This window comes from Lates calcarifer, linkage group LG6 (genome assembly GCF_001640805.2).
Source record: "Lates calcarifer isolate ASB-BC8 linkage group LG6, TLL_Latcal_v3, whole genome shotgun sequence".
NCBI lineage: Eukaryota > Metazoa > Chordata > Actinopteri > Centropomidae > Lates > Lates calcarifer.
Window position 1 is genome coordinate 27,834,904 of NC_066838.1, and position 18,905 is coordinate 27,853,808.

Genomic DNA, 18,905 nt, shown 5'->3' on the forward strand with positions numbered 1-18,905 from the left:
TCTGAGTTCCCCTGAGTCCTCTGAGTCCTCTGAGTTCTCTGAATTCCTCTGTGTCCTCTGAGTTCTCGGAGTTCCTCTGAGTTCTCTGAGTCCTCTGAGTCCTCTGAGTTCCTCTGAGTTCCTCTGAGTTCTCTGAGTCCTCTGAGTCCTCTGAGTCCTCTGAGTTCCTCTGAGTTCCTCTGAGTTCTCTGAGTTCTCTGAGTTCCTCTGTGTCCTCTGAGTTCCTCTGAGTTCTCTGAGTTCCTCTGAGTCCTCTGAGTCCTCTGAGTCCTCTGAGTTCTCTGAGTTCCTCTGAGTCCTCTGAGTTCCTCTGAGTCAGCTGAGTGTTAAACATTCTCCTCCTCGTTCTCCAGGTTCCAGATGGTGCCACAGTTGCTCTGATTCCTCGCTCTCAGAGTTCAGGAGGAGTCGGAGTCAATCAGGTTTTCCAGACCGGAGAGAGTAAGAACACAACAACACAACATCACGACATCACAACACAACATCACAACATCACAACACAACATCACAACACAACTCAACACAACAACACAACATCACAATAACACAACACAACAACACCACAATCAATCACAACACTGATGGACTACACACTACATACATACACACACACTGTACACCATACACCTTAAATATGGTGTTCTGTTTGCCCTGGACTTGAAGTTTCTTCACTGTGTTTTTTATTATTATTCCCAGTATTTATTAGCCTTCGACCTTTTATCATGTAGAACCTAGAACCAGCTCAAAGATAAATACTAATAGAACCTTTATACCTTTTCACAATCAGATTATTTAGAACATATAAAAACCCAGAACAAATCGAAAACCAAGACCATGTAGAACATTAGAGATACCAACGATACACAGAACCCAGAGCCAAAACAAACCGTTTAGCACATCTAGAACCCAAAACCAAGACAGAGAGGACTGGAGAACCAACACAGTGAACACCTAGAACCCAAGGCCAACATAAAGACAGTCTCTGTGTGGTTGCCGTAGAAACGCCAATGCTGGAGGGCGAGGAGGAGGAGGGTCTGCGTCTGTGGCACCTGGTGAAGAGCAGTGAAGATCCTGAAATACCAAAACACAGGAAGAGCAGCATGAGGGAGAGAGAGAGGGCCAAGGCCATACCTGAGATTTACCTGACCAGACTGCTGTCCATGAAGGTAGCACATCTTAACACACCTGAGATTTACCTGACCAGACTGCTGTCCATGAAGGTAGCACACATACACAAAATTACATCCTGTTTCTACCTGTATCTCTCTCTGTCTCCCTCTCTACCTGTCTGTCTGTAGGGGACGCTGCAGAAGTTCGTGGACGACGTCTTCGTGGCGATCCTCAATACAAAGCGTCCTCCTCCAATCGCCGTCAGATTCTTCTTTGACTTCCTGGACGACATGGCAGAGAAACACGGCATTGACGACCCCGAGACCGTCCACATCTGGAAGACCAACAGGTGAGACGCATACCTGTCACTTGAAACGCCTGTCACCTGTCTGCCTGTCTCTGACCTGTCTGCCTGTCTGTCTCCAGTCTCCCTCTCAGGTTCTGGGTGAACATCCTGAAAAACCCTCAGTTTGTTCTGGACGTTCAGGTGACCGACAGCATCGACGCTGTCCTGTCCGTCATCGCTCAGACCTTCATCGACTCCTGCACCACGTCTGAGCACAAAGTGGGACGGGTATGACCTGTCTGTCTCTCTGTCTGTCTGTTACAGTGTGTAGGTCAGACCTGTGGCTGTTCACATACAGTTTTGTGGTTTTGTCATGTGACCTCATGATGTCTTTTTGTCCAATCAGGACTCTCCTGTCAATAAACTGCTGTATGCCAGAGAGATCCCCCGATACAAGCAGCTGGTGGAAAGGTGAGACACCGTCACAGTTCAAACACAGAGTTGTGAGTGGTTAGAGTGGTTACCATGGAAACATCTTCACGTCACTTCAACAAACTTTATTAACACTGTGTGCGTGTCTGTGTGTGTGCAGGTATTACAGTGATATCCACAGTGCTGCGTCAGGCTGTTATCAGGAGATGAACTCCACCCTGACTGAACTGTCTGGGGTCAGTAAACGCACCACAGACCCCCCACCCCCCACCCCACCCACACCATTGAGGAGTCACTGTAACATGAACCTTCTGTGTTTCTTTCAGAGCTTCGCCTCAGAGATGAACAACCTTGTTGCTCTGCATGAACTCTACAAGTACATCAACAAATACTACGACCAGGTAACACACCCACACACAAGGAGGTCATGTGACCTCGCCTCAGATATCAGGGCTGATCTCTGTGCTGCAGCAGGTTTTTAACATTCAGCATCTGTTTTCACACCTGATCAATAATCTTGATTTTAATAATCAGCTCCTTTCAAAATAAAAGACAAATATTAAAGAAACTGTAGAAAAAATGCTGACAGCTTTTGTACCTGTCTCTCTCTATGCCTGTCTCTCTCTCTCTGAACTGTCTCTCTCTCTCTCTGACCTGTCTCTCTCTGACTCTCTCTGACCTGTCTCTCTCTCTCTCTGACCTCTCTCTCTCTGACCTGTCTCTCTCTGACTCTCTCTGACCTGTCTCTCTCTCTCTCTGACCTCTCTCTCTCTGACCTGTCTCTCTCTCTCTGAACCTGTCTCTCTCTCTCTGACCTGTCTCTCTCTGTACTTGTCTCTCTCTCTCTGAACCTGTCTCTCTCTCTGACCTGTCTCTCTCTGAACCTGTCTCTCTCTCTCTGACCTGTCTCTCTCTGTACCTGTCTCTCTCTCTCTGACCTGTCTCTCCCTCTGACCTGTCTCTCTCTCTCTGACCGTCTCTCTCTCAGATCATCATGTCCCTGGAGGAGGACAGTTCAGGTCAGAAGATGCAGTTGGCCTATCGGCTGCAGCAGGTCGCCGCCCTGGTGGAGAACAAAGTCACTGATCTCTGATGACCTCTGACCCCATCAGCCTACCCACAGGAAGCAGTTACCTCTGACCTCTGTCCCCTAGACGGAGACAGAGCCTCACTGAGGAAGAGGATGAAGCTTCTTCATCAGCTCTGAGAAAATCACTGGACTCTGTTAACATTGTGTCTTCCTGCTGTGTGTGTGTGTGTGTGTGTGTGTGTGTGTGTGCCTTTGTGTTGGGGATATATTAGGTTTTATTGTCAGACTCAGGAGATCTCGGTTCTTTAGATTTTTCTCTCTGCAGCAGCTGAAGTCATTTACAGTTTAGACCTGGATCCAAACCAAATGTAAAACCAAACCAGAACCAGAACCAGACTTAAAACCCGACCTGACACCAGGCTGTGATGTAACATGACAATCTAACCAATCTGATCAGGGAACATCATCTCCTTCTGCCTTGCACTGCATTTCCCAGACTTCTCTGCTGCACTGTTCTAAGAGTCGAAAAGCACAATTTTAACAATTAATGGTTTCTACTAATCACTTGTATTGATGATTGATCATTTGTATTGATGATTGATCACTTGTATTGATAATTGATCATTTGTATTGATGATTGATCTGCTGATCTCAGACATGCTGGATGTTTTTTTAGCCGACAGTATTTTTTACTACTGAAACCAGCGTCGTCTCTACACCGGCTGTAAAGTTCCCATCATGCACTGCAGTGGGAGTTTTACTGAATGCAATAACAGAATCAGGGAACGTTTTTAAATCAGTTTCAGTCTGATTCCAGTTTCTGATCGTTTCTAAACAACAGAAACTGAAGCCAAAGTTTCTAGAACTAAATTTATGATCCCTGGAGGTCTTCAGGTAAACTGGACCGGTGAAAACCTCAGGACCTGATCCACTGGTTCCCAGTCTCTCCAGTCTTCCTCAGTTCCAGGTCGAGTCCAGATCAACTCAATGAGGTTCTCAGGTTTTTATTAATCGGCCAATCAGCACACAGCTCAGTGATGCTTGTTGCTATGGAGACCACAGGTAACCTTCATCCTCTGACCTGACAATGGTGTCGAGTTTCTGAGGAGCCCCTCTCTGTACCTGTCCCTGTCTGGGGCGGTCTGGATCAGATCTGACTGTCCCCCCAGGGTCTGTCTTAAATCGAGTCTTCCTTTCATGGCTCCAATTGTCTGTGGGTCCTGGTCGGTTTCTTTAGGTCCTGTTTGGACCAGGCTGATGGTCCCTCTTCTAGTCTCTTGTTGACTGTAAGATCAGGTCTGAGGCAGTCCTTCCTTGAGTTCCTTTCACCTCGGGTCTGCGTCTTTTTTTGGATCAGATTTGGGTCTTCGCTAAAGTTTTCCATTGGTCAGTTTGGGATCAGGACCCAAATCTTGGACCTGTGACAGTTGAGGATCAGGTCCATTTTTCTTCAGGTCCATTCAGTTGTTTGTTGGTACCATCAGGTCTGGGTCCTGGTCTCAGGTAACTGGGTCCTGAATCATTCAACATGTAACTTCAACAAGTCCAAATCGATCCATCAGAGCCAGATTCTTCCAGAGTAATTCCCACCTTCTTTGTCACCTCCAGACAACTGACCAATCACTGAGAGCGGTGGCTGTGCTGTCAGAGTTAGTGACAGAAATAGTCAGGTGTATTGAAATAAAACATGAACAGGTTTTTAGCTGGAGATCCTGATTTGGATCAGCAGGTCGTCTGCTGACTGACGAACAGAAACTAGAATCAGACTGAAAGTTTAACTAAAGTCGAACCTGCTGAACAAACAAAGAGCTGATCGATAAAAAATGATCAAAACAATCTGAAACCTGGGGGTTTAAACTGTCTGTGTGTGTGTGTGTGTGTGTGTGTGTGTCTGTCTGTCTGTGTGTCTGTGTGTGTTAGCTAGTCACTAACTTATTGTGTGTACATACTGTAAGTCCTATTTATACCTATTTATCCCAGCTGTGCCTTCACTCTTACAGCTAGGTGGCGCTGTCTGTCTGCTGTGACAGCAGCCTTATTGGTCATGTGTCCCAGTGCATCATGGGAAGATAAATTCATTTTAATGTTTAACTCTTATTGAACCAGGAGGGAAAACAACAAAGCCCTGAATCATCTGACACCTGAAATCGAACTCACACAGTATAACACTGGATGCATGTTACAGAACAGCTAGTGTAGCATTGAGCTACATTACAGAACAGTTAGCATAGCATTAAGCTGAGAAAAACAGTCTCAACTCAAAGTCCACTTCTCAACTAGTTGTAGTTAGCATATCTGCGATTAGAGGTCTTTGTATAGAAGATGTTATGCTAGGTGCTAACAGCTACAGGAAGTCATGAATGTGTAACATCCTTAAACAAAGATGGCTCCCAACAGCCTATGTAATGTTAGATATGCTAGCTGTTTGAAACTAGCTGTTTGTAGTTAACATAACATCAGTTAGCTAGGATAACATTGTGCTAGCTTTTGTTTACTGGCCTCTTGTTGTTGGTAGCATCTTTACATAGCAGTTAGCATAACGTGGCGTGGCGTTTGAAATGAGCAGTCTGTAGTTTGTTTGCTACAGTGAGCTCAGTTCAGCTGTTTGTTTAAAACTGATGATCGTTATCAGGAGGAGGAAACACTGAACAAACATAAACCAGCAGCCACCACACACCCGGAAACAGTGGGTTCAGGTGTTTTGGTTTGATCGGTTTGAGTTTTATTGTGATGCTATGTTACAGTAGCATATCCATTGTCCTTTACTTAGTTTAACATTTAGTGATCTCAGCTGAACCATCATGAAGATTTAATCCAAACTTAAACAACAGCAATAAAAATCATTCGATGTGATTAAAATGTGACAGAGTTCAGAGTTGAAGGAAAGTTTCACATGAAGAAACAGTTCAGACTCAAACTCTAGTCTCAGTGAAATCCCTCAACCTGTTGACGTCTGTCAGGACTCGGTCTGTGAGTCACAAGGTTCAAGGTTTGGATTCATGCTGGAGATTATCACCTGTGTCTCCATGGCAACAGTTTGTTGTTTTACCTGTCTGTGTGTTTTCTCTGTACGGATTTAGTCAGTGTGGACGACACCAACTGTTTGATTTAGTCTTCACCTGCAAATCTCCTGTCAACAGCAAAGAGGGACTGAAGACTTAATGGTCTTTCCAGGACTCTCCCGGACTCTCCTGGACTCTCACTGTTTTTAAGTGTAAATGGACTCTAACTGAGACTGAACCCACCAGGCAATAAAGAAATGACCAGACTGGGACCATGGACTGAGTCAGACCTGAACCAGGTCTTGTTTTAAACAAGATGTTATGTGAATGATCTTCCGGCTGATTGGACGCAGACTTCTCTACGGTTCCTTCTCTTCTTCTGATATTTCTGATTCTTGCTGTTTGATCTCTCCTCTGTGTTTTTGCCTTGTGTGTTTTGAGCCTGTGTTTGACCCGTAGTTGTAGTTCTCTGATCAGATTAGACTTCTGCATGCGTGTGACGATGATGATGATGAAGATTTACGGTGCTTCTTCAAGTTAATTTTTTTTGTTTTGTTTTTTAAATAAAGATGAGAGGTGGGGCTTAAACTCTGCTCCGTCACTGATGATGTATGTCAGTGGGTTTCAGAGGTCATAGTTTGACCTTTGACCTCCTGATCTCTGTACAGTTTTCTAATCTTCTGGATGTGATGAAACAGATCCTCAGCTCTGATTGGTCGAGCTCTGTTTGTTACCGAGACGTTTTTTCTACAAGGGAAAAAAAACTTTAATGTGTTTGTATAAAATAAATCCAGGATCAGCTGCGATGAAGCACAGACTGCTTTTCTATCCACTGTGTACAGTTTGCTAACAGTGTGTAAATGTGCCTGTAAATACCTGTCTAAGGATGATGATGATGAGGACGATGAGTCCATCTGCAATGGAAATGTGTTTTATTGTGAAGAGGCAGGAGGCCAAACACAATTTGTATCATGTAAAAATAAAGTTATAATTTTAACAGTTCTCTGTGGCGTTGCATCGATTTAAAATGTTTTAAAATTCACAGCTGTTTATTCACCAGTTCAGCATCAGACTTTATTCCTTTACTCACCACCAGCTGAGTCCAGAGGTGGAAAACAACACCAGTGTTATCCTTCTGTTTCCTCTGAAGTTAGCACGCTAACCTGCTAGCTTCAGTGTGTCTTCACTTTCCGATAGCATCTCACTGCAGCTACAGTCTGTCCTGACAATGTACTCTGAACTCTGCAGGAGAGATAAAATATAAAAATCTGTTTATTTCAGTTAGATGATAAGTTCACTGGAGGATTTTTATTCTATTGTTTCACTAGAACAAAGTGTCTGTAATTTTCCATTTATTATATACTAATATACTATACTATATGTCCTATATACTAATCTGGTTTGCTCTGACAAAAGGAGACAGAAATAAAAATACTTAATAAATCAAAAGACCAAGAACAACAAAGATATTTGCAGCTTTTTATCAATAATCTGAGGCGTGATCAATAAACTCTGACACTGTTCCTGTTATAGACTGTGGTGTGATGATGCTCCATCATAACAGAAGGCTGAAGAGAAGTTCATCTTTAATAGGAAAACACACAGGACCAGCAAAGTACAAGGAAAAAGGAGAAAGAGAGAAAGAGAAAAATATTGCTGCTTCTTATTGAAGAGTTATATCAGTGATTCCAGAGGGTGACTGGTATCAGACTGAAACTAGGATTTATCAGCAGTATAATAACAGAGCTCTGAGAGTCATTCAATTGACAAATAAATGTACACATCAGATTTCTCCATAGAGACTCCTGGATTACAAACAATAAACTGGCACCACCCTCAGGTTTTTTAGTAATAACTTCATGAACCTGAAGCTTATACATCTTTTTAAACTTGGTCCATAAAGCAGAGCAGAGAGGAGACATTTTAACACAGTCTTGACACATGTAGGTTTTTCTTTTCATCTGAGATAAAGTGCCCCAGATATTTTATTTTATTACAAAGACAAATACTGCACCAGGAGAGAGAACAGCCGGGGTGTCACCAATCACACAGACTGAACAGATCAATCAACCACACACACACACACACACACACACACACACTGGTTTTATTACTAATATTCCAGCATTGTGATGATGTGACCAGGTTTCTTTGTTAAAGCTTTAAATCGGGCTCTGAACCTCATGATCGCACTTATTATAATAGTAATATAAACTGACCCTCCGTCAAAATGTTCTAGATCCGCCCCTGCTCCCAGTTTTGGTCCAGGCTCAGCGTGGACGGTCACTGCGCGTGCGCAGAGCCCGGTGTCCGGTGTCAGTCAGCAGCTGTTGAGACCATGAACGGTAGGACCGAGACAGCGAAGACAACACACCCAGAATAACCGCGTGCAGACCCGGAACAGACCCAGTCCAGAGACAGCGCAGACCGGACCGGAACCTGCAGGGAGAGCCGCAGCTTGAGCTAATCGGCTAACAGGCTAACAGCAGACCGTCAGCTGTTATCTAACGGAGCTAACGGACAGGCCACTGACTCACCACGCTGCACCGCACTCACGCCCTCTGACCCGGGTCAGACTGTGGACCTCCAGTCCACCGGACTATCTTCAGGTTTCACCGCCGGTTTCTGGTGCGTTTCAGTCGGCTAACGGAAGGTAACGAGCTAACTGACGGAGCACCGCAAGTCCAGCCGGGATACACCGCTCTGACCCGGTTCGGTTCGAGGACCGGGAGCCAGGATGTTGATAGGTAAAGTGGTCCTGACCCGGTTGGTGTCCCGGTACAACTGTCAGATCTGTCGGTGCCGTTGGTTTCAGTGACTCACTGATCTGTGCTAAGCTAGTTAGCATTGGCTAACGGTACCAGGCTGTGACTGCTGCTGCTGTCACACACACAGACACACACACACTGTAACACACACACTGTAACACACACACACTGGTGGGGTTTGTGGTTCAGGTCAGGACTCTGCTGTATCACTGAGTTAAAGATGCTGTTTTCTTCCTGCTGGACTGAGACTGCAGCTCACAGGTCGGGGTCAGGGTAAAGACTGACTCCGACTGATCAGGAGCTTGTCACTAAATCTCCAGGTTTTTGAATGGAGTCTGGTGTGTGATGTTCTGCTCGTCTCTGCAGCGGTCAGCGCTGGAACAGGAAGCTCTGCCGGCACCGGCAAGAAACACCGACGCAGAGGGAAGAAGCACCGGAGAGTCCGACCAGATGAGAACCGGTAAGACACCAGACATTAGATCAGACCCACTGATGACCCACACACACACACACACACACACACTCAGAGACTATAATTAGCTCTGTGTGTGTGTGTAAACTCTCTCTGACTTCCTGTCTCTGTACAGGACCAGGTTTATATCCTGGACCAGGTTTATCCTGGTCCCTAAGGAGTAACTGTCGTGACCTCAGGTCTCCACTTCCTGTCACCATTATTTCAAATTAAAAGCATTGAGTTGTGTGTTTGCAGTCGTCATAATTTCTGATTAATCGTCTTGGTCTCAGCTCAGGTATGAAACCGCAGGGTGGAGTGTGTCTGCTGTCGAGCTACTGACTCTGTCACCTGCTGTTCTCAGACTCACCTGAGACTCACCTGAGAGTATCAGAGCAGGCGACAGAAACAAGTTGCTCTGTCCATCGTTTCCATCTCATCTCTGCTTCATCACAGTTTTGTCGTTTTAAGACGAGACTCAGTTTGAAATGTTTCCACCAGTTGCTCCTGATCCTGTTCCTGACCCCGGTCTGATCTGATCCTGATCCTGATCCTGGACTGATCTGATCCTGATCCTGATCCTGGTCTGATCTGACCTGATCTGGTCTGGACTGATTCTGATCCTGGTCTGACCTGATCTGGTCTGGACTGATCCTGATTCCAATCTGGTCTGATTCAGATCCTGATCCTGTTCTGATCTGATCTGGTCTGGACTGATCCTGGTCCTGTTCTGGTCTGATCCTGATCCAGTTCTGATCCTGGTCCTGTTCTGGTCTGATCTGGTCTGTGTGAGGCAGATAAACAAGTATAATGAGTTTTTAAATCAGGTTTTTCCTGACTGATGCATCAGATCGTTGATTCACGAGGCAGCTCTGTGTTTCATCCTGTGGTGGATCATAGTCCAGGGTCGTCAGGGTCCAGATTCCTGCTGGTTAACACCTGGTTCAGTCCGACAGTGACTCTGGTTCATTGTGTTCATGTGATTCAGTTCTCAGGTTTATCAGTGTTTGAAGTTCAGACTGGAGTCTGTGTTGACCCAGTCTGAAGGTGGTCTCAGTGTGAACAGGGTCCTGGCTCCTCTGATTCTGTATCTACGACCTGTTTACCTGTCAGACTAAACAGCAGTCACCTGAATTTTTTTTCTGCACCTGTCAGACAGCTAGGCTAACAGTTTCCCCCTGCTCCCAGTCACTGTGCTAAGCTAACTGGTGTCCTGCTGAAACAGGTTTGGTGCAGAGACTCCAATAATAGACTCAGAGACTGAATCATGATCCCGCAACACTCACTCACACGCACGCACGCACGCATGCATGCACACACACTCACACTCACACACACACACACGCACGCACACACACTCACGCTCACTCACTCACTCACACACACACACACACACACACACACACACACTCACAGTCTATTTCTGTGCAGTTGAGGCAAACCTCAACAATGTCCATGACTCAGAGAGCAGGTGTGTGTGTGTGTGTGTGTGTGTGTGTGTGTGTGTGTGTGTGTGTGTGTGTGTGTGTGTGTGTGTGTGTGTGTGTGTGTTGTAAAGGTGTTCTGATTGGCTGATGAACTCTGTTGCTGGATGAAGTCACATTGTTTTGTCAGTTTAATGTTTTTGCCTGTTGTGTCTCCGAGTCAACTGCCGCTGTGACATCACAGTGACCTGATTCATTTAGAAACTGATCTCAGTTCAGTCTGTAACAGCTGACAGTGTCAGGTTTTAACTGTAGTGAAGCTTCAGTTTGTGATCTCAGGGTCTGACATAGTTCACATTGTGGCCCAGCAGAGGGCACTCTTTAAATTCACTACCAGCTTCACCTGTTGCTGATCTGTTGATCTATCAATAAATGAAGCTAATCAATAAAGACAAGATTGATTAGGTGATCAGGGCTCTGAACAAAGATCATGTGACTCACCTGAACTCCTGTGTTTTTGTTTGTGTTACTGTGTGGTACTTCAGTAAAGTATCTGATTACTTCCTCCACCACTGAACGTCACACAGTAACACAGATGGAGGCAGTGGTATTCCAGCAGAACACATTAAATCTCAGAGATGGAGGAGCTGTGAGGCTCTGATCCGTCTGAACATCTGACGACAGGAGGTTCATCGGGAGCTGAGACTCTGTTAGGCCTGATCAGGACCAGGTTCAGGTTTCGTTCTGATGTGAAACCTTTGTCTTTCAGGCCTGATGACCTCCCTGACCTTCAGAGTCTGAATCCAGACAGCAGCCTTCCCCCCAGTACGCCACAGACCTGCCCCCAGGATGCTCCAAAAAACACCACATCATCAGGAAGTCCACATCCAGAGGATCTCCACAAAACCACCACAGAGCCCCGGCAACCCCCCCTCCACACCACCATGTTATTCACAGACACCACCACTGGGCACCTCCAGAGTGTCCCCCGGACCTCCTTACCACCCCTCCAGACCACCTGCCCCTCCCCCGATGCAGTAGATAACCCTGTAGTGCCCCTGGTACATCCTGAACCTACCCTCCAGATTTCCCCGCTACCCTCTTTAAACCACCCCCTGACAGCACCAGTGACTCCTCAGATCTTCACCCAATCACTTCCTGCCACATCTCAAAGTCCCGCCCACAGTCCCAGCCAATCACCACCCTCTGTAAATCAAAAGATTACCCAGAATTCCTCCAGACTGCCTTACAGAACTCTGCAGAACGTCACTCCAGATGTTCCTGAGACAGATCCCTGTGAATCACCTCCATCCTTCCCCCACAGTGTTACCCACGATGCACCTCAGTCACCCTCAGCATCTGCCTCTCATCCTGCCAAAGCCTCTCCCACACCTCCATTAAGCCCCTCCCACCCTGATCCCTTCCTGTTGACCTCAGTGACCTTCACCTCCAGTGTCTCCTCCCACCTCTACTCCCCCCTCTGCTCCTCCTCCGCCTCCTTTTTCCGCTCCTTTGACTCTCTGGGTCCTCCCATTGGTCTGCCTCCTATGATGTCATCAGCCACCCAACAGCTAACCGTGCCCCCTTCAGCTCTGAGCCCACCCCCTCCTGAGTTAACCCCACCCCCCACTCAGCTGCTGGGATCAGATGATGAAGAACAGGAAGACCCATCAGACTATTGCAAAGGTGAGAAACTGATCGACTTTAACAATGATAAACCTCCTCTGATTGATCATCTAGATCTATGACAGTTTGATCAATCACCACACTGGGATCAGGTCTTAGTCCCTCTGCTAAGTCCTGTTCCACAGCTCTGGTAAACCCAAGGGTCACTCCTATAAACCTTCTCTAACTCCACAAAACACGTATGTAGACTGGACTAAATACCAGAACCCCTTCAGGATCCCTACAGGAGTAAACAACTGGTCCATTAATCCAGGACCAGGACACAATCCACATCAGTCCTCCTGAATCTGAGCTTCATCTGTCATTGTGAGACCTGATCTCCAAGTCCACAGGATTCTGACCCCTGATCTCTGTGAGACCTGAGTATCTCTACCTCCTCCGACTGAAGACGCATCAGTCGGGTTCAGGACTTCCTCAAAGGTCTTCTTCCGTCATCCTCCAGAACTTCCTCCAGGTGTATCTGTAGTTACCCAGAGACTCCAGGAGGATCCTTATTTAGATAAATATTCAGTTCATCAGATGACAGACAGATCTTCTCACTGACCTGCTGTTCTCCAGGAAAACTCCACCTCAGTCCTCAGGAGGAGAACGTTGGTTCCCCTGATCCTCTGCTGTGTGTTCTGATGTTGGTTCTGTTTGTATTGCAGGTGGTTACTACCCGGTTAAGATCGGTGACCTGTTCAACGGGAGGTACCACGTGGTCCGAAAACTGGGCTGGGGACATTTTTCTACTGTCTGGCTCTGCTGGGATCTACAGTACGGCAACACACAACAGACTCACAACAGACATAGTAATCACAGAAACATTTAAACCTGTTGTCCAGTTTGTGTCTCAGTGTCTGAATCTCTTTCTGTTCAGGAAGAAAAGGTTTGTGGCTCTGAAGGTGGTAAAAAGTGCCCCACATTACACTGAGACAGCTCTGGATGAGATCAAACTGCTCAGATGTGTGAGTTATAGCAACAACAACAACAACAACAAACAACAACAACACCACAGAGATCCTTAATGAACACAGGTGTGTTTGTTTCTTCAGGTGAGGGACAGCGATCCCTCCGACCCCTACAGAGAAACCATCGTCCAACTGATTGATGACTTCAAGATCTCTGGAGTAAACGGAGTCCGTATCCTTCATCATCACCTGTCTGTCTGTCTGTCTACCTGTCTGTCTGTCAGCCAGTTTCCTCAGCCTCTCTCAGATGTCTGTATGGTTCTGGAGGTTTTGGGTCATCAGCTGTTGAAGTGGATCATCAAGTCAAACTACATGGGGCTTCCTCTGGTCTGTGTGAAGACCATCATCAGACAGGTAACACCTCACCTGTCTGATCTCATCTGTCTGACCTTAGCAGTCAGTGTGTTGGATGCTGTCATGCTGATAGTACAGTGAGCTCTGTAAACATCAGTCTGACATTGGTTTTTCTGGCTGGAGCAGAGATACCTGTCCAGAGGAAAAGCCAACATTTCTTTATAGAAGGAGAAACTCACCTGTTGTTACCTTTTGTAGAGTGAAGTCAGAGAAGGTGTAGCTGCAGGACGACAGGTGGTGTTGATCAGAGTCTGCACGTCAGCCACATTTTAGTCTGAATATTTCTCTGAATGTTTTGTGCATGTAAACGTGAGTGACTTGACAACAGTGACTCGTTGACAGTGACTTGTCGACAGTGACTCATCGACAGTGACTCCGCTGTGTCGTCCTGCAGGTGCTTCAGGGTCTGGACTACCTTCACACCAAGTGTAAGATCATTCACACTGACATCAAACCAGAGAACATCTTACTGGACGTGGACGAGGTTTACATCAGGAGGTTGGCAGCTGAGGCGACCATCTGGCAGAGAGCCGGAGCCCCGCCCCCTTCAGGATCATCAGGTGAGGAGCAGTGCTGTAATTGGTCAGGCAGACGTGACTGGACAGGTGTGATGTTTCCTCAGACTGCGTCTCAGGCTTTTACTTTGTCTCAAGAAAAAATCGTAAAACTCGTATATCACTTCCTGTAAAAGACGCGAGTCAGAGTCAAACACTGACATCGTCACGAGTCAGAGTCAGACGCTGACATCATCACACAAGTCAAACACTGACATCGTCACACGAGTCCAAGGGAAGTGTTCAGATCAGGATGGAACTACATTCACCACAAACTGGCTGATACCAGTCTGACACTGACTCAGACCAGGAACTCAGGAGACTTTGAGCCAGCAGTGTTTCTGGGAGCTGTGGTGTTCACTCAGTTCAGTTCCTGTCTGTCTCTGTAACCTCTCTCTCTATAACCTGTCTGTCTCTCTATAACCTGTATGTCTCTATGTGACCTGTCTCTCTCTATAACATGTCTGTCTCTCTATAGCCTGTCTGTCTCTCTATAACCTGTCTCTCTCTCAGTGACCTGTCTGTCTCTCTGTAACCTGTCTGTCTGTGACCTGTCTGTCTCTCTGTGACCTGTCTGTCTCTCTGTAACCTGTCTGTCTGTAACCTGTCTGTCTCTCTGTGACCTGTCTGTCTCTCTGTAACCTGTCTGTCTGTAACCTGTCTGTCTCTCTGTGACCTGTCTGTCTCTCTGTAACCTGTCTGTCTGTGACCCGTCTGTCTCTCTGTGACCTGCTGTTTTTTATTTCCGCTCTTTTCTTCCTGTTTCTATTTCTGATGTTTCTTCCTGTCTCTCTTTCTCTCCCTGTCTGTCTGTCTGCCTCCACGTGTCTCTCTCCAGTTAGCACGGCTCCCAGGGATCTACAGGTAAGTGTCCAGGTGTGATGCCTGCTGTGTTCTCATTGGTTACTGCCATCCATTCAGTTGTTTGTAACCTGCAGTAAAGTGCTGCGAGTGAAGCGGTCACCTGCAACATGCATGAAACCCCCCACCCCCACCCCCCCTCACCTCCAGAGGTGTTCAGGTGTTGAGTCGTGTGCAGTGTTAGTGTGTGTGTGTGTGTGTGTGTGTGTGTGTGTGTTAGTGTTGGTGCTTTTAAATTTCACTGTATGTTCTGTTGTCTCCATCCTGTGTGTGTGTGTGTGTGTGTGTGTGTGTGTGTGTGTGTGTGTGTGTGTGTGTGGGTGTAGGTTGGTAAACTGTCAAAGAACAAGAAGAAGAAGTTGAAGAGGAAAGCAAAGCGTCAGCAGAGACTGTTGGAGGAGAGACTGATGGATATACAGGTACTGTAATACTACTGTAGTATTACTGTAGTACTACTGAAATACTACTGTACTATGACTGTTTGCATGTCTGTGATTGGCTGACACAGTGTGTTGCTGCTGAAGGATCCACTTAAAACTTCAGAGGAAATAGAGGCAGGGTTAGAACCCTGGTTATCTGTATAACCACCCAGAACCCTGGTTATCAAACTAATACAGGAAATGCTCCCTTCAAAATAAAAGTTTCCACTTTCTCCTGTGTTCAGAGGATGGAGGAGGAGGACGGAGTGTACCAACCTGACGACACAGACAGTAACTGTGAGTAAACACTGATACAGTATTCAGTTACTCTCAGTACTTGTACTGTACCTACAGTGTTTCTTTCTTCTCAGGCTCGCTGGTTGTCAACGGCAACACCACCTGCTCCACAGCCAATAGTAAAGCAAGTCCAGAGTCCACCGGCTCCTGGCTGGAGGACAGGTGTAATGGCCACGCCCCTGGTCGTTTCTCCAGCCCCGCCTCCGGCCTATCAGGTTTCTCCAGCTCTGTGATGTCAGCGACATCTGAGTCAGCACTTTCTACTCAGTCAGGATACTCGAGTGGACGAGATGGTGAGAGACACAGATGCATCTATACACACCTCACACACACCTGACGCACACACATCTGACGCACACCTCACACACACACCTGACGCACACCTGACGCACACCTCACACACACCTGACGCACACACATCTGACGCACACCTCACACACACCTGACGCACACACACCTGACGCACACATACCTGACGCACACCTCACACACCTCACACACACCACACACACCTGACACACACCTGAGGCACAGCTGACAGGAAACCCTCTGTCTCTCTCTCAGTGTTCAGTGCATCAGATTTCGTCCTCAGTCCTCTGGATCCTCAGAACGCCGACAAACTGAAAGTGAAGATTGCTGATCTGGGAAACGCCTGCTGGGTGGTGAGACACCTTCATCTTCTTCGTCTCCTCTTCCTCTCTCATGGTTTTTCACTTTAGATCAATCAGATGCCCCCCCCCCTCTCCCTCTCTCCCTCTCTCTCCCCCTCCCTCTCTCCCTCTCTCAGCACAAACACTTTACAGAGGACATTCAGACCCGACAGTACAGAGCTCTGGAGGTTCTGATTGGAGCAGAGTATGGACCACCTGCTGACATCTGGAGCACTGCCTGCATGGTACACACACACACACACACACACACACACACACACACACACAGGTTCAGGTGTGTTCTAAACCTCTGATCAATGAACGTATTGATTGATTGATTGATTGTGTTTCAGGCATTTGAGTTGGCGACAGGAGATTATCTGTTTGAGCCTCATTCAGGAGAAGATTACACCAGAGACGAAGGTACAGTAACAGTACACACACGACTGCAGTACTTAGTACTGTGTGGTATAAAGTACTTCAGAGTATTTCACTGTGTATATTTTTACTGTGTTCAGATCACATTGCTCACATCATCGAGCTGCTCGGCCCGATTCCTCTGCCCTTCGCTCTGTCTGGCAGGTACTCCAGAGAGTACTTCAACAGGAGAGGTGAGCTGTCTGCTCTGTGATTGGCTGTTGGTGAGGTGCACCATGGGAGCTGTAGTTAATTCTCTCCTTCAGTTTTTATGTCCAGAGGGGTCCTGACTTTTTATTAACAGAACACAGTCAGTGTCTGTCTGTCTGACCTGTGTGTACCTGTCTGACCCCTGTCTACCTGTCTCTGTGTACCTGTGACTCAGGTGAGTTGCGTCACATCTCCAGCCTGAAGCCGTGGGGTCTGTTCGAGGTTCTGTTAGAGAAGTACGAGTGGCCTCTGGACCAGGCGGCTCAATTCAGTGACTTCCTGTTGACCATGTTGGAGCTGCAGCCTGAACGCAGAGCGACGGCAGCTCAGTGTCTGCAGCACGCCTGGCTGCAGACGTAAACACACACACACACACACACACACACACACAGTCAGTGGTTGAGGAGTGTTAGAAATGTCTCTGTCTCTCTGTGGTGATATTATGTGAGGCGGAAAAAAGAATATATTCAGGAAAAGAATTTAAAGAGGAAATTATGTGAGATGTTTGAGCTGATAACGGAAGTTAATCACTCAGCTGATAATATCAGTCACATGTTAAACCTCTCAGTCGTTACCATGGTAACGTAGGCTGTCGCCATTTCCTCAGAGACACCTTGGTGTCTGAGCTTGAAGCATGGCTCATTTCTTTGGCACCATGTTTTAGATGTTTCTGCTCATGTTCAGGTAAATCTGACACCACACACCTGAGCCGCTGACGTGAGGTGTTTAAGGAACATCTGTGAATCGTAGCTACAGCCACAGACTGTAGATGAGACAGGAAACATCTGGATTCAGCCTCAGGTTTCTCCTCCCCTCTGACGTTTGACCTCCATCACATCACCACAGCGACAGCAGATTTCACATTACAACATATTGAGCTAAAATCAGTCTGAGGGAAAAAGAAAATGATTTTATTTAAAATGATGAAACAGGAAAAAAAAACTCAGTGTTTCTGTTCTCTGATTCTCTGCTGATTCTCTGATGATTTCTCTGATTTCTGAATTAATTTCTGCTGATTTCTCGTTTGTTTTGTTTTTTCTGCTGAATTCACTTTAACTTTGTTCTTTGTCATTTTTCTGAATCTTCCTGTGACTTTCTGTTGATTCATGCTGAGTGGAACCTGTGAGAGGATTATTGATTATTGGTTATTGATTGAGGACTTCTAAGACCCCTGAACCTTCCTGATGATGATGATGATGATGATGAGTTTTGGTTTAGATGAGCACACTGTAGCTTCCTGACAGCAGCTGACCCTCTCACTGACTCTGACGACAGTATTGATCGTATTGATCACAGTATTGATCTCTGTAGCTGAAACTGAGTCATTCTCAGATGACCTCTGACCTCCTCACCTGTTCACCTGCTCTCACCTGTTTCTATGTTCATATAAGAAAATAGTGCCTTGCAATGACCCTTGACGCCCGCCCCACGTCACAGTGACAGAGACATAAAAAGTTTTTCTACATGTCGTCTGTGTGGAACGTTTCTTCCTCTGTGAAAATAAAGATGAATGAAAACTCTGAGATGTTTCTTGACCTTTGACCTTCAGTCTGCAGGATGGGAATCAAACCGACAACCTGAAACTGAGAGAGTGGTCTGCCTGCTGCCCTCTGCTGGTGAGAACGAAATAATAAAAAGGTTTATAAAAGGTTTTAAATTGTAACTAAGGTTTATTAGTCATTGATAAATTACTGATTGATTCTGTATTGATCAGTTTTCTGACTCCAATCTCGTTGTACTTTTAGTATAATGACAATAAAGGGCATTCTAGTTGATCAGCTGCTGTGTAGCAGGTTGGTTGTTGCATCACAATTTATTTTCTGTTTCTGTTGATTGAAGCAGCATTTCAGTTTTATTTTTCCAAGTCAAACAATTAATTATTGATTGATGATGTAAGCAGCCAAACAGTTGTTACTCATCACTGATCAGTAAATTATTCATCAGCCAACAGTGAAGTAGGTTGTTAATTTGTTTATAATTAGAGCAAAAGGTCTAAACCCGATT

At 46.2% G+C, this 18,905-nt stretch overlaps 2 protein-coding genes and 1 long non-coding RNA gene across 4 annotated transcripts in view; 2 read left to right on the forward strand and 1 right to left on the reverse strand.

Moving 5' to 3' along the window:
* plxnb3 (plexin B3) overlaps positions 1-6,862 on the forward strand; it is a 50,388-nt gene extending 43,526 nt beyond the window's left edge. For both annotated transcript variants that reach the window (XM_018687437.2, XM_018687438.2), the window contains 8 exons: positions 354-441; positions 1,000-1,166; positions 1,299-1,459; positions 1,537-1,684; positions 1,803-1,867; positions 1,989-2,064; positions 2,155-2,229; positions 2,817-6,862. In XM_018687437.2, the coding sequence (XP_018542953.1) occupies positions 354-441; positions 1,000-1,166; positions 1,299-1,459; positions 1,537-1,684; positions 1,803-1,867; positions 1,989-2,064; positions 2,155-2,229; positions 2,817-2,921 (885 nt within the window). In that variant the 3' untranslated portion in view covers positions 2,922-6,862. The remainder of the gene's footprint in view (positions 1-353; positions 442-999; positions 1,167-1,298; positions 1,460-1,536; positions 1,685-1,802; positions 1,868-1,988; positions 2,065-2,154; positions 2,230-2,816) is intronic.
* LOC127142606 (uncharacterized) lies at positions 6,737-8,219 on the reverse strand. Its single transcript, XR_007813506.1, has 3 exons — positions 8,080-8,219; positions 6,951-7,102; positions 6,737-6,774 (listed from the first exon to the last, which is right to left on the reverse strand). It is a non-coding gene; the product is annotated as an uncharacterized LOC127142606 (long non-coding RNA).
* srpk3 (SRSF protein kinase 3) lies at positions 8,157-18,421 on the forward strand. The gene is made up of 17 exons (XM_018687445.2): positions 8,157-8,607; positions 8,995-9,088; positions 11,273-12,189; positions 12,837-12,945; positions 13,049-13,136; positions 13,224-13,311; positions 13,387-13,493; positions 13,888-14,053; positions 14,886-14,911; positions 15,235-15,327; positions 15,573-15,624; positions 15,699-15,917; positions 16,189-16,286; positions 16,412-16,519; positions 16,628-16,697; positions 16,793-16,885; positions 17,077-18,421. The coding sequence occupies exons 1-17, from the start codon at positions 8,598-8,600 to the stop codon at positions 17,259-17,261; spliced, it is 2,523 nt and encodes an 840-aa protein (XP_018542961.1). The 5' UTR covers positions 8,157-8,597; the 3' UTR covers positions 17,262-18,421.
* Positions 18,422-18,905: the final 484 nt, after the last annotated feature.

Excerpts from the sequence above, each read along its gene's own strand:
- srpk3 (XM_018687445.2), top strand. Across the intron at positions 13,137-13,223 it reads AGATCAAACTGCTCAGATGT|GTGAGGGACAGCGATCCCTC; the intron begins GTGAGTTATAGC and ends TTGTTTCTTCAG. Across the intron at positions 14,054-14,885 it reads GCCCCCTTCAGGATCATCAG|TTAGCACGGCTCCCAGGGAT; the intron begins GTGAGGAGCAGT and ends GTCTCTCTCCAG.